Source organism: Teleopsis dalmanni, chromosome 1 (assembly GCF_002237135.1).
Source record: "Teleopsis dalmanni isolate 2A chromosome 1, ASM223713v2, whole genome shotgun sequence".
NCBI lineage: Eukaryota > Metazoa > Arthropoda > Insecta > Diptera > Diopsidae > Teleopsis > Teleopsis dalmanni.
The window spans coordinates 120,270,547-120,291,067 of NC_051846.1; the positions used below are offsets into that span (position 1 = coordinate 120,270,547).

A 20,521-nucleotide genomic window follows, 5' to 3' on the forward strand; every position below is an offset into this window, starting at 1 on the left:
CAGAGGACTGTGATGAAGACTGTTTATAAGTGTGATCTTCTTTTAGTTTATCTAACTGTAATGGACTATTACTCAATTGAAGCGAGTGGTGGTGTGTTATACTTTGGCCTAGGATCATTTAACAAAATTTCTAAGAATTGTGCTGGATCATCTGTATTTTCAAGGAATGCTGGCTTCAGAAGTTAAAACCTTTCGACTGATGAGTTCAAATTTTGGTCACCTACTTCAATTGGGAATACTTGATCACTTATTTTGTTCAAAATTTTATACGGTTCTGTATATGGTGGTTTTCTAGTTGTTTTCGGAGTGCTCGGATCGTAGGTAAACGTGTGAGCAGTTGTCGAGTTCTTTGCGTATGAAAATTGGCCTGTTGCTATGATATACTGCTGGCGTTCGTCATACCTCATGCATATACTCACAAAATATGATTAGGGGGCGTTGACGAAGTTGATCGGGCTCCTATGCCTTACTTCACTGATACTCGTGGCCCTTAAAGAACTAATGGGAGTAATTGAAACCACGTATGCGTCGACATGCAATTAACACTGCTTTTAGCGTGCGATAGAACCTTTCTACCATGCCATTCCCTCCTTAATAATAAGGCGTAGTCTGGATTCGTTTGGTTCCTAACTGGTGAATAAAAGCTCAGAATAACTCTGTATCATGGTCATGTATTTTAATGGTATCACTTCTGGCCATTGGCTAGACCTGTCAATCATAACGGATTAACGCGTACCTGATACTGTGGTAATATTATTAAATCTAGGAGGACGTGGTCGAATCGTTAATCAGTTTTTACAAATGCCTTTGGTTTTATTCTGTTGTGTCTATTGGCTTTGGATTTCTGACAACCTTGATAGTCTCGAACCCAAGTTTATATGTCCTTATGCATTTATGGCCACACGTATTTTGATGCGAGTTTTCGAGCTGTCAATCTGGAACCTGGATGTACCAAAGATTGCACTAAGCTAAATACCTCTTTGCGTAATGATTTGGTTACAAATGGTCTTAACTGGCCCATCGTAACATCACAATATGCTTCGAAGTTAGATTGTGAACGTAATTTCTTGAGTTGAAATTTTGTGTTTGCGGATAAAAATTGTTTTAATTCTCAATCATTTGAAATACGGTTGCAAACGAAGAGATGCTTTTGGTGACAAGAATACTAGTAGCGTTAACGTTGATATTCACGCCTTACAGTTTTCAAACGCTGTGTTGAGTTCTGCTGTCCAGATTATTTCTGTTTTATCTCTTTTCTTAGATTCTTTCAGAAGGCTGCTTACAAGTGCTTGTGCTGCTCGAGGAATGTACCTTTGATAATAATTTACAACTTCAAGGAATTTAAGTATTTCATACACTGTCTTAGGTCGGACATAATTTTGATTGGCTTCTACTCGCTATGGTGTGCGATTCATGTCGCACCGTACTCATATTTAGAAATATTAACGCCCAGATATGCTTCTTGTAACTTGTCTAGCACGGTTTCCATAGTTTTTCATGTTCTGCCATGTTAAGTGTAAAAACCAATATGTCCAACACCAACACTTTTCACTTTGCACTTTGCAAACTATTTTCAGTTTTTGGGCATTTTTCTCTCATTGAGAACATAAAGCATTAATTTGAGAATTGAGTTATGCAAAGTTTTGAAAACACTCAAAAAAGGCAAAGCGTTGCAGCAATGTACTTTTCAATGAAAAGTAAAGTATGAAAAGGAAAGTGAAATATTTGACAAAAAACCGGTTTTTTTGCATTTTCTGTTGCACCAATAAATTTTACTTTGCGCTTTGCAAAAGTAAACTGCAAAACTTTACAAAAAAATTGCAAATGATTAATTCACTCTGCAAATTTTGTAAATGATTGCTTTACACAAAACAAAAGTTTCTTATGTATATTAAAAAAAGACAAAATGCGTAAAATGAAAGAAATCATTGATAAATAAATAAAAATAGTTTTAAAACATTAATATTAATGCTTAAAAGAAAGAAAAAATAGAAATAGAAAATTAGTTTAGGCAAATATCATTGCTGTTTTTAAAATAAATATAGTTGCTGTTTATCATTTGGCAATAATTGAAGGGATATCTTACCGGAGTTTTTATAAGTTTAAAATTTTATTTTATTAATTTATTTACATTAATTAAATATTTTTTGTCTAATTTAAATGCAATATTTTAAATTAACTTTACTACAAAAAATTATTAAACTATAAGCTACTTACAAATTTAAAATTAAAATAAGTTCGATTTTATACTTATATATTACACTTTATACTTATCTTTATACAAATATTTATATTTACACAATATATATTTATATTGTACCAATACTAAAATTTAAAAATTTAGAAAATATAAAATTAAGTAAAATAAAATATAAAAATTAAATCCATAAATTTCTTATATATTCACTTCTATTAAATAAAGTGTTTTTTTTTAAATTAATTTATTTAATTTTTTTATATTTTATTTTTAAATTTAAATATGCCTTTGCTTCCTCGTACAGTATCGATGACGCTTTCTTACGTTTTTTTAAACTCAGTAATACGTACTATGCATAAATCATATACTCATAGCATTTAAATATCAAACAAACAAAAAAAAAATATACAAACAGAAACGAAATGCTTTCAAAACCCAATATCAAAATGAAAGTGATCTAATTTTTTGGTGCAACGCTTTACTTTACATTTTATGCAAAAACTCTGCAATAAAATCTTTATTTGCAAAGTGCAAAATAAATCATCTTAAGTCTTTGGTGCAACGTTTTTCACTTTTACTTTGCAAAAAAAAAGTCACTCATAAGTTTTGCAAAGTGAAAAGTGTTGGTGCAATAGGGCCGAGATAACAGAAAACGAAAGGAAATTTTCTGAATAAGGAATACATGTGTTTCTAAAATGTTTGTGTCGCGTTTTTGACACCAAATGGCATAAAAACAAATTCGAACGGGCCTAGTGGAGTGCTTACTACACTTTTACAGACATTTTCTGAAGCCATTAGAATATTATAATATGCTCTGTTGTTATCGACGTTTTAGAATTTACAGGCGCCAAAAGGTCTTTCAGAAATTTGATTCAATAACGGTATTGGGTATTTGTCTGGTATAATATGTGCATTTAGTCTGCGGAAGTCTCCACATGCTCGCCAACCGTCCGAAGCTCTCTCTAACTAGATCGTCGAAACTTAACTATTGTCTATCAACTGGTCGCACTATTCCTTGTTGAAGCAGTGTCCTAAATTCGTCATTTATGACTGTTATTTTCTCACCTACATAACGCCTCGGCCTCTCAGCTATTGGTTGACAATCCATACTTATACGATGACTAATCTGAGACATTTTTGGAAGATGATACGAGTTGGGATTAGCTAGGTCAACGTACTTACTGACTATCGTAAAAAGATTGCTACTTTTATCCAGCGTTGAGATCGAGTGTGTGGCGGAATTTTTGACCGCCCCAGTCACATTTAACTTTGTCATCGGATCAGTTAGCTTTTTTCTTTATGTATAGATAGTTACTAGTACGACTGAAACAACTGAACCTGTGTCGATTAGGAAGTTTAATTTGATTAGTTGATCTCGATCGTGTAGCTGTGAATTAGGTTGTCGCATCCCGCATTTGTTTGCGAAAACGTTTTTAGTTTTCCGCTGCTGGTGTAGCGCTGTGATTTTCAGCTGCTTTGCTGAATTAACATGGTGGAATGCATTTAAACGCCCTGAGCCCGAACCGTGTGTATTAACTGCATACTTAGTTACTATTATTGCTCTATCTGTGATCTCTTTTATCGTGACGACGGTCCGCACTTCTACCACGACTACTAGATTTTAATTGCTTCGTTAGCTCACCCAAGCTGCATATAATCTGCAGCACTGCTGTTTCTAATGCCAGTACTCGTGCTTCTAACGGCGATTACGATTGATTATGATGAGTACCAGTTGTTGAAGTTGTGGCTATCACGATTTGTGGAGTTGGTAAGTTGTTCATGAATCGGTCAGCTAATTCTGCCGTCCTTTCTAAATTTCAGATTTTCCATGCTGACAAAAAGCATCTAATGTTGCTGCGTAAACTTTATGACCAGACAGTTGAAAGTGCATCTTCAGGGATGTTGGTATCAGCTAGATTGCGCATGTTATAAAGCAATTGTGATAGTCACTTATTTAACACCTCTAAGTTTGTAAGCAGTTTGATAAGTTATTTTTGCTTTGATTATCCAAAGCGTCGGATCAATTCTTCTTTCAATGTTGTCGGAGATCGGAGGCTACTTTGCGATGTTAGCTATTTGCCTGAGCAAATAGCGTAAAGTGCCGTAAAAACTGTATAGAATTTGGAGACATCTGATGTTATTCTGTTAACATGTTGTAACCTGTCCATTTGTGGGAACCATAATCAAGGATCAGAGTGTAGGAAAGGTGGAAACTAGAACACACCTATCGCTCCTACGCTCTATCCCACTTCGGCTTGACTGGGTGCTGATGGAGCTGCCAAATTCTACTCACTCGATCCATTTACTTGCTGATTACCTTCTCTCGTGCTCATGATGTAATGTCAGTTGTCACCAATTCCGATGAAAAATTTTACTACTAATTATATTGTCGTGAAAACGACTTATTTATTTTATCTTATTTTATTACCTCTTTGATTTTATGTTAATTGGGGTCACCAATTATGTGGTGTTAATTTCACTATAGTTTCACTATCTACGTGCTTGTCGGTAACCGACTCGAATACCAAAGAGAACGATGCTTGCTTGTGTGCTGTTGCAATCGTGGTTTTTGTGCTCTGTGGTTGCCATATCTACCGCAAACGGTTCACAGATTTTAAGGACTTAAAGAGCGAAATAACTATTTTTTTATATCCATTAACAATTCCAATTGCAAATATAAAGGCTAATTACCGGTTGGAATTATGTGACCTTCAATCAGACCCTTTTTCAGAACCAAAACAGAATCTGGAACTGAACTTTTAAGCTATTTAACGAGCCTTTCCTATAAATAACGAAGATTGGATTAAAATTTAGTTCGACGATGGACAATACCGATCTCTGTAATAGCACGTTTTCAACTTTGTGCTTCATAAAATCAAAGCTGGCAACAACTTATAATGTTGATATTGATAGAGTTGTGAAAGATAATTTAATAAACAGTGAAATAAACCAAATTAACCATAAGGCCGTATTTTTATTTTTTCGAAAAAAATTCATGAATGTTTGTTATTTTCTGCGGCCCTCCAATCTATGTAGTGAATTGTATTGGTCCGCGATCGTATATGGTCTAAACAGCTCTGGTCTATTCTATGTTATAATAGGTAGAAACCCAAATTAATTTATTTTAAGAAATATGGAAGAAAGAAGAATTTATATAAAAAATATATAAATTAAGTAATAAAAAATAAAATAAAAAAAGAACATTATGACAAAGAAATTAAAAATATAGTAAATGATATTATGACATACCGAATACTCAGAAGAGATCCAACTTCAACGTTACAAACTAAAAATAATACAATAGTCACAAAACTTTTTGATAATCAAATAATAAACAAAACAGAAAAACTAAAATTATGTACATATACAGCCAACCCACCTAGAATATATGGGTTACCTAAATTACATAAGGAAAATATGCCACTTAGGCCTATTTGCTCTTCAGTTAACTCACCATCATACGAATTGTGTCGATATATAGCGTCAATTTTAAAAAATCTGACCATACATTCGGTTTATAATGTTAAAGACTCAATTGATTTCAAAAATAAGGTCAATAATTCATATATATTCGATGATGAAATAATGGTATCCTTTGATGTAGTATCCTTATTTCCGAATATACCGGTTGAACTAGCCATTAAAATTTTGGAAAAGAAGTGGAATATAATTAAGACATTCACTAAGATTACTAAATCACTTTTCTTCGAAATTTTAAATTTCTGTCTTAAAGAAAATAATTACTTCAAGCTAGACAACAAAATTTATAAACAACGTAAAGGCATGCCAATGGGCTCACCGTTATCACCCATTATAGCAGATATCGTGATGGAAGAATTATTGGAAAAGTGTGTGGATGACCAGGAATATAAACCAAGATTATTAACGAAGTATGTAGATGATATCTTCGCGATAATACGCAGAAATAAAATAACTCAAATACTTCAAATTTTGAATTCTTTTCACACAAATTTAAAATTCACCATAGAAGAAGAAAAGAATAACAAGCTTCCTTATTTAGATGTTGAATTAATTAGACATAATAACCAAATTCACTTTCAATGGTATAAAAAGTCTTCAGCGTCAGGAAGATTAATTAACTATAATTCCAATCATCCTAAACACGTGATTTTAAATACAGCATCCAATTTTATTAGAAGAGTTCTAGTACTGAGTGACAAAATTTTCCATAATGAACAAAAGAACATAGTGCGTGATATTTTAATAAAGAATGACTTCCATAATAAGAGGTACTTTCTAGAAATGCTCTCAATACTTCAAGTGCCCAATAATATAAGACTTAATTATAAAACTGATACGGACAACTGTGCTCAGGCTTATAGGAATATTATAAACAAATGACACAGGATGTTTGTAAAGCTTTTTTTGTTTTTTTTTTTTTTTATAAATTTTTTTTATAATTTTAATTTTTCTTTTGTATTTTTATTGTTGTTTTTTTTCTCTTGTTGTCATCATTATTATTGTATTTATTGTATGATTTTTCTTTATAATCTGCTATAAAAATGTGAACATCCTATATTTTGTGTAGTTTTCCCTGAAGATGACTATCGAAGATAGTCGAAATATCGGAAATAAAATATAAACGATTTTTAAATATAAATAATAAATTAGTGTCTTTTTATTTATATTAAAATTTGACCAATTAGCCCGGTAACAAATTATTATAATAAATTAAATAATGCAAAATACTAAGTCTAAGCCTTGTAATGCATTGGCTATATCTTTTATAAACTTTGTTATTTGTTTTGCTCCCATCGTAAAGTGCATAAAGCATAAAGTGTGAAGAAATAAAAAACAAACTTAAAAGAAAATTCCATATAAAGGGAAATTACCATAATATATATAATATATGAAAAACAAATAGAGCGTCATAACAGTTGCAGTTGAATAATATAAATGCTGAATAATGAACCTATAACATAAAATCGGAAACAGACTGCATTTTCATTGATATGTGCGCGTTATCACACTCAACCGCTCTTTTGGTTATAAATATGCTCTTTTGGATATAAAAACATATGTATATACATATATGCATTTTATATTATGTTCGTTTTCTTTAATTTGTATGTATATTTAAATATGTTTATATTTCGTTTATTAAACTATTTTGTATGTTTTGTTCCTTATTATTTTTCTAATATTTGCAATATTACAATTTAATTTAATTCTAAGAATGTAAAATATGTACTTTAATAATATTCGCTAATTTGACACTTGCTTAACTTAATTATTTCTAAGAATATAATTATCTATTTTACAATGTTTGGTTATTTAATAATACAAATTATTTTAATAATATTCTTATTCTTAACATTCAAAAAAAATATAAATTCACTATATTTTATGACTAAATTCTGGCTAAGTTCTTTTACATTATTGTTAATAAGACTTGTCTTAATTGATCTTATATTAAGTGCTAACTTGAATTGTAGAGCTAACATATTTCTTATACATTTTAGAAATGTTTGTTGATTTTAGACTTCTTTAAGGCCCACAAGCAATGCTTACGAAGTAAAAGCAGAATTAAAAAATCAAGAAGCTGGATTAGATGTTCATTACAGGGCCCGTTAAACCACTGAGGGGTTATTTATTGCACATTTCTATTATTAAACTTTTAATGCCAATTGCATCTGGTTTATTTTTGAATACATTTTTAAAAACCTCGACATGTTTACAAGAAACATTGAAAAAATTTTGTGATGGCGCAAACAGGTTACCGAAATTTGAAAGAGAATTATAATTTTTATAGTCGATGAAAAGCTCACTTGGAGCAGTTAAAATTTCATCCCTTTTTTTAAGTTTATATTGCAAGCTTCACAATTTAGTTTTGAAAGTATTTTTTTAGCTACGTACCCTATTGTGTATCTTAAAGACAATAAATCAATATTTATATTCTTTGAATTGGAAAATGCATCTGATATAATGCAATTTTCGAAGTCATTGCACTCCAGATCAGAGTAGGCTTCTACTGCACAATTACTAGACACCCTAGAGTTATTTTTATCGAGTTCTATCAAAGAAGAAGAAAGCACATCATCAAGGCACTTGTTATCATTATCCTCACTTATTTTACAATTGGCTAAATTAAAACACTTTTAATATTTAAATTGCTATTGCCGACGTTTTTTGACTTTCTTAGCGTATGTATATGATATTAATAACTGAATTTATAAATTATAAGTCACCAAGCAATAAAATAATTTAATAATAAAAAAACAATAAACTATTAAAATTAAAAACAAAACCGCAATAAAAGAAGGATAGCGGGGTAGTCTATAGTGCAATAAGAATAGGTAGTTTGCACTTATACTACCTATTGCACTCATAATCGTCATCGAAACCAATATTTATAATATAATAACTGTCCTTATATTATTACTTATTGAATTTTTTGTTAAACTTTATGAAGTGTACTGAAGCTCATATTTTGCATAATTATTCAGTAATTTCTGAGATCTGAAATATATACAAAACATAGACTGGGAACTGCAAATTTTTGTGAACCTTTAACATTTGGCTATTAGTGGAAAAAATTTTATGGAAAACTTGTATACATTTTTTGGGTATCGCAGATTGTAGTGAAAAAAGTCGTAAAAACACGGGGGATTTTTGCAAATTTTCACTTTTAATTTTAACTGTTAATAAAATTTAAACATGTTTTTATTTAAAAATGGTAACAATATCCTAAGCTGTAAAAAATATTAAAAATAATAATTTTTCAATTAGTAGATATAAAATTATAAGGGTTCAAATTTCGCCAAAATTGTACGAAATCTCAATTTCGCCAAAATTTCATAAAATTGCGAATAACATACAATAATTTACAAAATATACTGTGCTGTTTACTTCTATACAAATGTGTTTCAGTTAAACTTGAAAATAAAAATTTCGGTTTTACAGAAAATTCTATAATGAAGAAAAAAAATGGATTGTAAACAAAAAATAAGTTTTTTGGTATTTTTGCAGACATTTCTTGCTTTGATATTTTCATTAGTTGCTGTTTTTGATTTCTCAATTGTTAAATGCACCTTTCTACATAAAAATACCAACAACTGTAGCTCAGAGCGCAGAAAAGCAATACAAATTTCTTTAAAACTTATTAAGTATGAAATGCTTCAACACTCCAAACTCTCCCGCATGTTAAAGCTGAAAAATTAAAAATTGAATCACAACGAGTCCATGTGACACAAAAATAACTCAAATACTATTTCCCCGATTTCTGCGACCGATTTTTGTGAAATTGCCCACACTTCATTTTTAAGATTTTTTGAGTGATGCACACTCTATGTATATAACTTAATAAAACACTTTATTTTATGTTTAAAAAAAATTATGTTTTATTGTTTTATTACTTATAACATAACCGGGAAGACTATGTCTTCTTATTCCATATTATAATTTTATAAATAAAAATTAGGGAAGACTATGTCTTCTTATTCCTTTATATTTTATTTTTAAAGACTATGTCTTTATTTTCGAATTGTTATTTTATAACTAACTTATTCTACAGTTTTTACTTATCATCAAACATTGATCATCACCTTTAAATTCAACGTGACCAAATAATGCAGACAGGGCGTCAGCACTTTTAACCGGTCAGGTGAATAACATGAAAAAGAATTATTATAATTGAAAGTAAGTTACCAACGAAAACAGGAAATGCATGTCAACGAACTCGTTGTTGCAAAAATTAGTGCAATTAATAAGAAATATTTCGCAAGAAATATTATTTATTAACGGAAAATATTGTTGGTATTAACTTATATACTCTTTGCTTCTATGTACCTCAATTAGCGATTTTACACCGTTTTGCTACTACATTTCTCGCAAGAACCCTAGTATAGAAGAAGTATCCATCCCGCTGAAATTAAAAAATTTAATAGCTATCAAAGAAGGATCTTTCTAAGAACCTAAATCCAATGCCGGGCATTCACAGAGAAAGTGTATTATAGTTTCTTTCTTCTGCGGGTTTCCACAACTTCTGTAGAAGGGATTATGTGAAATGCGCAGTTTTCTGCATGGGTTCTTATACACCAATGACCAGAAAGAACTGTACTAAGTCATACAGTATTCACGCGGTTTTTTTTTTTGATGAGTTCCGAGCATCCATTTTTATTAAAGGTTATTTTATGTTCCAGGCCATGTTAACCTGGAAGTTGCACATAACTTAAGTGCTTTCCATCTATGATTAGCAAATTGCAGAAAGTAGAGGAAGGTACTTCTCTTAATAGTCTCTAGGGTAATATAAACTGGTACCGCCAGTGACACATCCAGGCAAGCACCAGAGCAGGCTAAACTGTCAGCTTTCTCGTTCCCTTCGCTGTTCCTACGTCCAGGAACCCAAATGAGGATTATATCAGCCAACCGATTTATCTAAAATCGATTTCATTCAGGTTTCATTAATCAGAACCAAATTCACTCATTTCATTAATACTTTTAATAATGATAAATTTCTTGCAGGTGAAGACAACAATACAAAACACCTTTACTGGGGGTTTCGACCATTTAATCCCAATAATGTTAAAATATATAATATCATTTTAAACAAAAAAGCAACCTGAATGTATCCTTTCATATGCAACCTACACACTGGCCTAGAGACAACAACAAAATCCATAACTTTTCAGATTTCGCATAAAAAAATCCTTATCTTAGCCCATACCAATTATGATTTAACTACTGCCCATTTAGCAGTCATTTATTATTTGATGGAATAAACAGCAAATTATTCGAAGGACCTCATATTCCCAAGAAATTTTTAAGTTTTAAAAAATACTTAAGCACTTAGATCCACTCCAACTGATCAATAGAAAATATGGAACATATTGTCTAATATTTATTATAAATCTCAAATGTAGAAGTTACTAACTGCCAATTACTTTTCCAAACACAAGTATATTTTGCCTTTTATTTTAAAACAAAAAAATAGCTATTATTTTTTTTAAAGACGTTTTTACAAACAGTAATGAACTACAACAACAACAATTTTATTTTTTATATTATTTTAATTAATTGAATTTTTGGCTGACCATATACCTGTTTCAAGTATTGCCAAATACCCATCATCAGTGGTCTTGGAAATAATTCTTGTATTAAATTATTCGTAAATAATTATTTTCTGTAAAATGAAATTTTTTTTTTTTCATTAAATAAATAATATAATTATAAACACGATATTGTGTTTTTATGAATTTTAAGTATATAAATTGACTGTATATAAATAAAATCGGATTTAAAAAAAAATTTTATATATAATAATTATTTTTTTTAATTTTTTTATTAAATTATTATCCGAGTTTTTTTTAATAGTCGAATAAATATAACGTCCGTATTGTAAAAAGTATGAATGTTGTTAGAACAATAATTCTATACTTAAATTAGAATTTAGACAACTTTTTATTGCTGCTTTTTTTCTTGAAATTCATTGAATTAACTAGTCCCTGGTTATTACCAGGGACTAATTACTTTTAGTCCCTGGTAATAACTAATACATTTTAACAACAGTTTGCATAAGTTGAAAAAAGTCACTATGACTAGGGTTTCAGTATTAAGCACAAAAAATATGCTACAAAAAATAAGTTTATTTTTAACCAAAAAAAAGATTTTTTTATTACGAAATGCTTTGTTTTAGGTTTCATACGCTCGTCCTGGTGGTGAATCGATTAAAGATACTAATTTATATGTCACAAATCTCCCACGTACCATTACTGATGATCAATTGGAAGTGATATTCGGTAAATATGGATCAATAGTACAAAAAAATATCTTAAGAGATAAACTAACAGGCAAACCAAGAGGCGTTGCTTTTGTCAGGTAATACAAATGCATCTTTTAGTATATAGTATTTAATATATATATATATATATATATATACGTGTAATGTTGCGGTTTATGAAAACTGTCTTTACAGGTTTAATAAGCGCGAAGAGGCACAAGAAGCAATTTCTGCTCTTAATAATGTAATACCTGAGCACGGTACACAACCTCTTACTGTGCGATTGGCTGAAGAGCACGGTAAGGCTAAAGCTCATCAATTTGTGGCACAGTTTAGCGGCCCTTCTGGACCACAACCTCAATTGATCAATGCTGGTTACAATAACATGGTGCATAGAGGTAGACCAAATAAAAACCGTATTCAAAAAATGCATCCTTATCATACTACACAGAAATTCATATAAATTTTTTGATTTGATTGAAAGCTTTAAAGAAACAAACAATAATCGTTATTATAGCAAAAAATTCAAAATGCGCAGTCTTACAAAATACAAACTAAATGTTTAGTTTAAACTTTAAAGCAACCATTTTGATATTTCAATAAAAGAATTTATTTTCGTTCAAAATTAATTTCAAAATATTTAATTTTACACCTTTAATACAAGAAATTTTTAATAATTTGCCCTGCAATTATTTTTTCACTACTTTAGAAAATGCTTTAGAAAGTACTTATTACAATTTTTTTGCCAAATAAAAGTTTTGTTTTTTAGTTTACATTTATCGATAATCCAAAATTCATTTTTAAATGAATTTACATAGTTGTAAATATATTTTTAAAACATGATTATGTATTTAACCACGGTGTTAAATACTTGTAATACACTTTTTTAAAAAATTTTGTTTTTGGTTTTCAAAATATTTTAATAAAACCGCTATATCGACTATAATCTATAGTCATCATCAGGGTACTATATAATATTAATACAATATAACAATATATAAGTATATATCATAAAGAAATAATTATAGAATACATTACCATTTAAACATAAATTACATATATATAGAAAATAATTATACAATATTATGACAGTAAATATAAAAAATACATATATAGAGGAATGGTATATTTATCTTCTGGATTTGTTGAACGTGTTTATATACACCTGAGCACAGTCTTGTGTCAGTTTTATAATTCAGTCTGGTATCATCACTAGGAGTTTGTAGGATGTATAGCATTGCCAAGAAAAAGCGTTTTGATGATTATTTTCTTGGTGTAACACCTTTGCATTATCAAGGTATCACTGGTGAAGCCAGTGATTTTTGTATGGAAGTGAATTTATGGATAAGCATATAAGTTCAAGTGGCATATACTAAGCAGTGTCAATTCATGATCACTATTCTTAAAAATATAACAAAAAAATCAAACTACAATATTAAGGACGCACTTTACTTTAAACAAAAAAATCAACAATACATATATTTATGATAATGAGAATATGATATCTTTCCATATCGTATCTCTATTGATATCCCAACATAAACATAGCTTTAAAACTTCTAGAAACTAAATGGAACGAAATAAAACAATTTAGCATTATAAAAAAAACCGTTATTTTTCTAAATACTTAATTTTTGTCACACGGACAATAACTACTTTTATATAATAATATATATAAAAACGGAAAGGTATGCCCATGGGTTCTCCAGCGTCACCAATTATTGCAGATATTGTAATGCAGGAACTATTTGATCAAACATGGAAAAAATGAAAATAAAACCGAGGCTTTTAAGTAAATATGTAGTAGTGCTGTTCATATTCGAATTTACGAAGTATTCGAAGAAATTCGAATATTCGAATAGTAAACGAAGTCTTCGAAGTTGAAAAAAACTTCGAAGTTTTTGTGAATTTTTGTTCTCGAAGTCTTCGAAGTTTAAATGTAGTGAAAAACTTCGAAGACTTCGAAGACTTCGTAAGCAAAAGGTGAAGTGAGAGCGCACAATGCAAACAAACGTGCATCACACAAATTATTTGAGGGATGAAAGCGTTTGCTTTGTTTGTACGGTTTTATGTTTTTTGTTGTTATTCTATGCAGAAAATTATTGTTTTATTTTATTACATAAAATTTATTTTATTATTAAATATGTATTATAATATACATTATTATTAAATATGTTATTATTAAATATTTTTTATATTAAATAAAAAATTCACATTTTAAATAACTTATATTTATTATTTATATTTAAAAAATCATATTTGAGAAAATTTTTATTATAATATAAAATATATACGTAATAATATGAAAATATTGATATTGATGGATTTTATTAGTAATGGAATTTTATAAAAATTTTCATTTTCCTTTAAAAAGAAAATCACAAATTAAAACCTTGAAAATTAGTTATGGAAAAATGAGTTTTGCTCATTAATGCCTAATTATTTGACCTGTATGAGCTGTGATGATCACGCAGGTAAGCGCAAATTTATTTTTGCATTATAAAATTTTGAATGTTTTGTTGTAGTTACACATTATTTTACTGTTTATGGAAAATTTTTAAATCCCTTATTCTAGGAAAAGAAATACATAATATTATAAGGAAGTATCTAAATAAAATGTAAATTAGTGTATAAGCAAAATTGTATAAAAGAAATTCCATCAAATTTTCATGTATTTTATATTATATTAAAAATTTTCATAAATATAATTTTTTAAATATAAATAATAAATATAAGTTATTTAAAATGTGAATTTTTTATTTAATATAAAAAATATTTAATAATAACATATTTAAAAATAATATATATTACAATACATATTTAATAATAAAATAATAAAATAAATTTTATGTAATAAAATAAAACAAAAAACATGTTTTTAATTTTCTGCATAGAATAACAACAAAAAACATAAAACCGTACAAACAAAGCAAACGCTTTCATCCCTCAAATAATTTGTGTGATGCACGTTTGTTTGCATTTTGCGCTCTCACTTCACCTTTTGCTTACGAAGTCTTCGAAGTCTTCGAAGTTTTTCACTACATTTAAACTTCGAAGACTTCGAGAACAAAAATTCACAAAAACTTCGAAGTTTTTTCCAACTTCGAAGACTTCGTTGAAATGCGAATATTCGAATATTCGAAGAACTTCGAATTTTTAAAAACTTCGAATAATGTGAACAGCACTAATATGTAGACGATCCTCTTTGGGATTGTAAGAAGGGATGGAATAAATAATACTTTAAAAATTTTTCATGACTTTCACTAAAGTATCAAATTCACCGTAGAAGAAGAAAATCATGACCAGTTAACATATTTGGACATAAATTTATTACGATACAATGATTGTATGATGATAAAATGATATCAAAATCCGACAGCCCCACCATGTAATAAAGAACACTGCCTAAAATATGACCATAAGAGCATTAGCGTTAAGAGACAAAATTTCCTACGAAGAGGTAAGAACAACATTAATAAGGTTTTAAACAAAAATGATTTGCGTAACCCAGTAATTCATAAAATCTTGGAAGTTAAAAGAAATCAACAACTGAACCAGAACACCCAAATTTATAAAAGTATTGTATATGTCCCTCAACTGTATAAACAAATTACAGCATCCAATATATATGACAAACAACAATATAAAATTACATATAAGACATTCAACACAATGAAAACGCTTTTATCGAACACCAAATCGAAAATACCCACTTAGTATAAACTCAATAGAGTTTATCAAATTAAATACAAAGGTGACGGATCCATCATATGCACTGAACTATATATTGGTACAACAAAAAATAAGTTAATGACACGTAAAGTATAAAATAAAGTATAAAAATAATATTGAGTCCAAAACAATGGCTCCACAATGCATCACATCAAAACATGAGCCAAACCTTGATAATGTAAAGGTGTTACACCAAGAAAATAATCATCAAAACGCTTTTTCTTGGCAATGCTATACATCCTACAAACTACAAACACATTCAACAAATCCGGAAGATAAATATACCCAGCGGGACTTTCAGCGCAAAGGTTTTCGATTGCTTCAGCGCTAAATGGTAATGCCTTGCGCTGATTATTCAAGGGAAACTCCTGATTACTTTAACACGTGCATGTCATTGCGGGGAAGCGCTGAATCGTTTGATTACCTTTTCAAATTTGTAATGCAACATTTCAGCGCTGATATATTCGCTTACCTTTTCGAATTTGTAATGCAACATATCAGCGCTAACATGTTAGCATACCTTTTCAATTTTACCTATGCCATTGATTTTTAAATAAAATAGTAAAAATTTTGTTGGATGATTTATATTTTATATTTATGTTTTATAAAATTAAAATATTAATATTTACATAAAACAATATAACATATTTACATATTTATATAAAAGAATATTTTTCTGTGGAATTGTTACTAGAGACTTGAAAAGATTTCCAGGCTCGACCCTATCACTTGTTCCGGCTTACCATCTGTCCTTAAAGCATCTGTAAATAGAAAAGTATGTTATTGTATACACTAAAGTAAATTATGTACAATATACCATACCAAAAAGTGCTGTTGTCACATTCTTTAACGGTCTTACGGACTTCTTACCTTGTGTACCATCAAAGTTGTAATTTATGAGTATACTTTCTCCAAAATTCCACGAAATCTTTCACGTAATTGGTTCTTTGTCCATAACGCGTCTCATTGATGCAGCCTATAAATAACGTAATAGATGAAAAGAAATGTATGAGTTAGTAATTGTTACATGTGAAAATATTAATAAGTTAAAATTGAAAGTAAGAAACATATATAATTTAACTTACAACTGCTTTAACGGCAGTGATTTCTTCGTTAAACTGAATTAAATCCTTCTCAGATTGAATTGGAAACTGTTCCAATTGAAGCAGCTGACTGCATTTTACCCTTGCTTTAGAATGACTGCATTCGCAGCACGTTGGTCAATTAATCGTTCTTGACGCAGTAGCATCTACATAATACAAAACAAAAATTACAATTATCATTTTAAATATATTAACTTAATTTTGCATATACTTACAGTTAGTTTATGTTAAATTCACAAATTATATTTTATTTATATATTTAGATTTTATTTTTATTTTAAAAATTAAAAATTGTTTACTGCACTAATATGACGCACTTCACTAAAATCAAAAGCAGACTAAATGTATACAATGCAGGCCAAACAAGAAATTCTTAATACTCATACGCTTTTCTTCTTCATTCTTTTATAGTTTCAACCCCAAAATTGCCTATGTCGAACACAAATGTCGAAAACAAAGAAAAATAAAAACGAAGAGCTATTATCTGTTCACTTACTTTTTCAGCGCTGGCCTAATGGTGCCGCTGGGTACCATTCCTCTATATATGTACTTTTTATATTGTTTGTCATAGTATTGTATAATTTTTTTTTATACATTTGTAATTCATGTTGAAATGTTCATGTATTCTATAATTATTTCATTGTGAATTATACTAAAATACTGTTACATTGTATTAATGTTATATAGTACCCTTATGATGACTATAGATATATGGGTTATGGGATTAAATAAAAATGGGTTTAAATAAAATTTTTAAAAACCAAAAACGGAATTCCGTATGAAACAATTATCATTCTTTGTGGAGAATATAGTTGTCTATATAAAAACAACTTGATATAAATCAATAAAATTCATGCAGTCTATTAACATATAAAAATAAAATGAAAATATCAATTATGTAGCATGTATAACATACTTATGTATATAGATATACAGTGCCGAACATAATTATTGGTACAGCAAGCAAATTGAACTTTAGCATTATTATTATCCTCTTAATGATGAGATTTTTTATCAACAAAAATTTTTTTTAATTAAAATGCTTAATTTTAAATTTATTTTTTTTTTTTCATTTTATTCTCTCTTATATATAATTTTTTTAAATTAAAAAACCAAACAAAAAACTAAATTTGCTTTAAAATCGAAGAAATCAATTTTTGTGTGGCTTTTGGCAAAATATTTTGCCATTCTTCAACAGTGTCACCTTCAGTTCTGGCTTTGTTGTTATAATGGGCTTCTTTGGACGTCTATCCAATTCTTCCCACAAATGTTTAATGCGGTTGAGATCTGGAGATTGCGGCGGATGCGACAACGTGTGTTTTGCATGATGCTCGAGTCACATACGCATATCATAAGCCATATGTTTCGGATCATTGTTTATGTTATACATGCTTTATAATTGGTATTTTCATTTTATTTTTATATGTTTATACACGGCACGAATTTTATTAACTTATGGTTTTTTTTAACACAAATAATTATCTTCAAAAAATAATAATTATATATATATATAACTCCAAAAAAGTGATAATACATGTAATGGCTACACAATTATAACTCAGAATATCCAGATTTATATGTCTAGGCGTCGTCTTATATCATGGAACTATACAATACATAAAAATATTAATCTAAAATATATCAAAAAATATAATAAGACCAGATAGTGCTGCCAAAATTATGGCTTTGGCAATATTTATTGCATTTGAAATATGCAGTATTGTCAATCCTAATTTTTTATTAAGTGAAAAAAAAAATGGTGATAAAAAACACTTTCAATCATTTTCAATACTTTGCATTTTAAATTCAGCTTCTTTTTGAATGTAATAATTGTAATCTAAGAAAAAAGTACACATACAAAAATGTAGTAAAATTTATTCATTCCTTAAATTTTTTATGTAATTAAATATGTACTAAAATGTTTACACAATATTCTACTTCATACAAATACCATTTTAATTGTAAAATTATACTACACTCAACAATATTTTATAGCGTTGAGCTTAAACAAAATTTATTCATTTTTATTATGAATTTTAGTTTCACCGGAAATGAGTTCGGTGATCAAATAATAAAGTAATACTAGGCGTAATGTTTTTTTTCAGAGTAACAAAAAAATACTCACAACTTACGAGAGACAACATGTGAAGCAACAACATTGTTCTACTCTAATCTTCAAAGTTTTATTCGCAAAACTCTTTACGTCTTAAGTTTTAGTGCAGCCAAATTCAAAAATTAGTCTATTGTGAATGTTCACTTGAAATGTGTTACAAAATTTCAGTCATACGTTAAAATCATATGATATTTAATTCACTAATAAATTCATATACATAAATAAATTAATGTATATATATAAGATAAAAATGCTTATCATTATCGTTCCAATTTTAATTAATTTTTTAATTTTTTTCTTTAAATTAATTAATTTTCAGTGTTTACAAGTTTTACATTTTATATTGTACACAACACAATAAAAGACATATGTCAAAAAAGAATTTAACATATATTAAAAGTGATACCAATTTGTTTCAACCAGATCTAATGTTGTTTTTTTTACAACTCTAATAGAAAAAATTACGACTAGTATAAAGCGGGTATTACACATCATTCTTGAATGCTGACTTGGTGCGAATGAGAAATTTTAGCCATGCCTCACGCGTATTGCTTCTAAATCGCGACTCTAAACTCTGTTTCAATAACAAATTGTTAATTTACAAATCAATATTAAAGCAAATTTGGGCATATAGTATAGAAAAAAACCAGAGAGTACAAAATAAGATTATCCAGTAAGTTACGTGCACTCCGTGGTATATCGCTGTTAAGCTTATAATTTTTGTTGTGTATAAACATTTCTGATGGTTAAGACAAATTTTCCTTAAATTCGAATTTTTGATATTTTTCACGACGTACAATCTAACCAATAAAATATTGACTAGAAGCATTGAGTAAAAATATTATAGAGTCACAATGACACAATTATTAAATTTTCAGCAACAGGCACGGGAGGGCGGAGTGAAGATATTCCTTCTTTTTGTGCTGCTGCTAGATCGGCCGCGCTTATGCTTGTTCTTTCCCAAAATTTTACTATTAATGAATGAAGGACAAAAAGAAAACAAGAAACAGATTTGCTTGTTGCGTATGCAGACCGTACAAGAAAAGAAGTCAAATTTGTTTTTGGTGTAATTAATTGTTTTTGTAATTAATGCTAGGCAGCAGCAAGCAGTACGTAAAAATTGGATGTATTTAATATCACTTTATAATGCAAATAAGAGAAACGTCCCTACTTGTTTGGAAGTTTACTGACCTACATATATATATGTCCGTGTATAAATGTATATTTATAAACATATGTACATTTATTTGGAAGAATATGAATATTTTTTGAACTTATTTTAGGAACATTTAAAGCAAATGAAACCAATTTCAGTTTTTTGTTTTAATCAGTTATAATAACAGTTATATGTATGTTATATTAGTATTAGCTAAAATAAGATAATTGTATGTAATTGACCGTGTGCGAGTTCAAGTAATTGATGGTAAATTGAGGAAAATGATAAATTATGTCCGTATGGCAGCGAATGTTGGTATTTACCAGAATTTCGAGTATGGTAAATGAGGTAAATTTGATATTACCATTGGGAACATTTTATAAGATGTATAATAAAAAAATAAATAAATTCGAAAATTTTTAACATAAGTGCAGTGCAAAAAGTCCCTAAGAAATTTCAGTTTACTTTACAGTAATTTACT

At 28.9% G+C, this 20,521-nt stretch overlaps 1 protein-coding gene across 1 annotated transcript in view; it reads left to right on the forward strand.

The window, feature by feature from the left end:
- LOC119665782 (sex-lethal homolog) overlaps positions 1-20,521 on the forward strand; it is a 248,186-nt gene that overhangs the window by 98,431 nt on the left and 129,234 nt on the right. The window contains exons 3-4 of the mRNA XM_038075028.1: positions 11,853-12,034; positions 12,132-12,334. Of these exons, the coding sequence (XP_037930956.1) occupies positions 11,853-12,034; positions 12,132-12,334 (385 nt within the window). The remainder of the gene's footprint in view (positions 1-11,852; positions 12,035-12,131; positions 12,335-20,521) is intronic.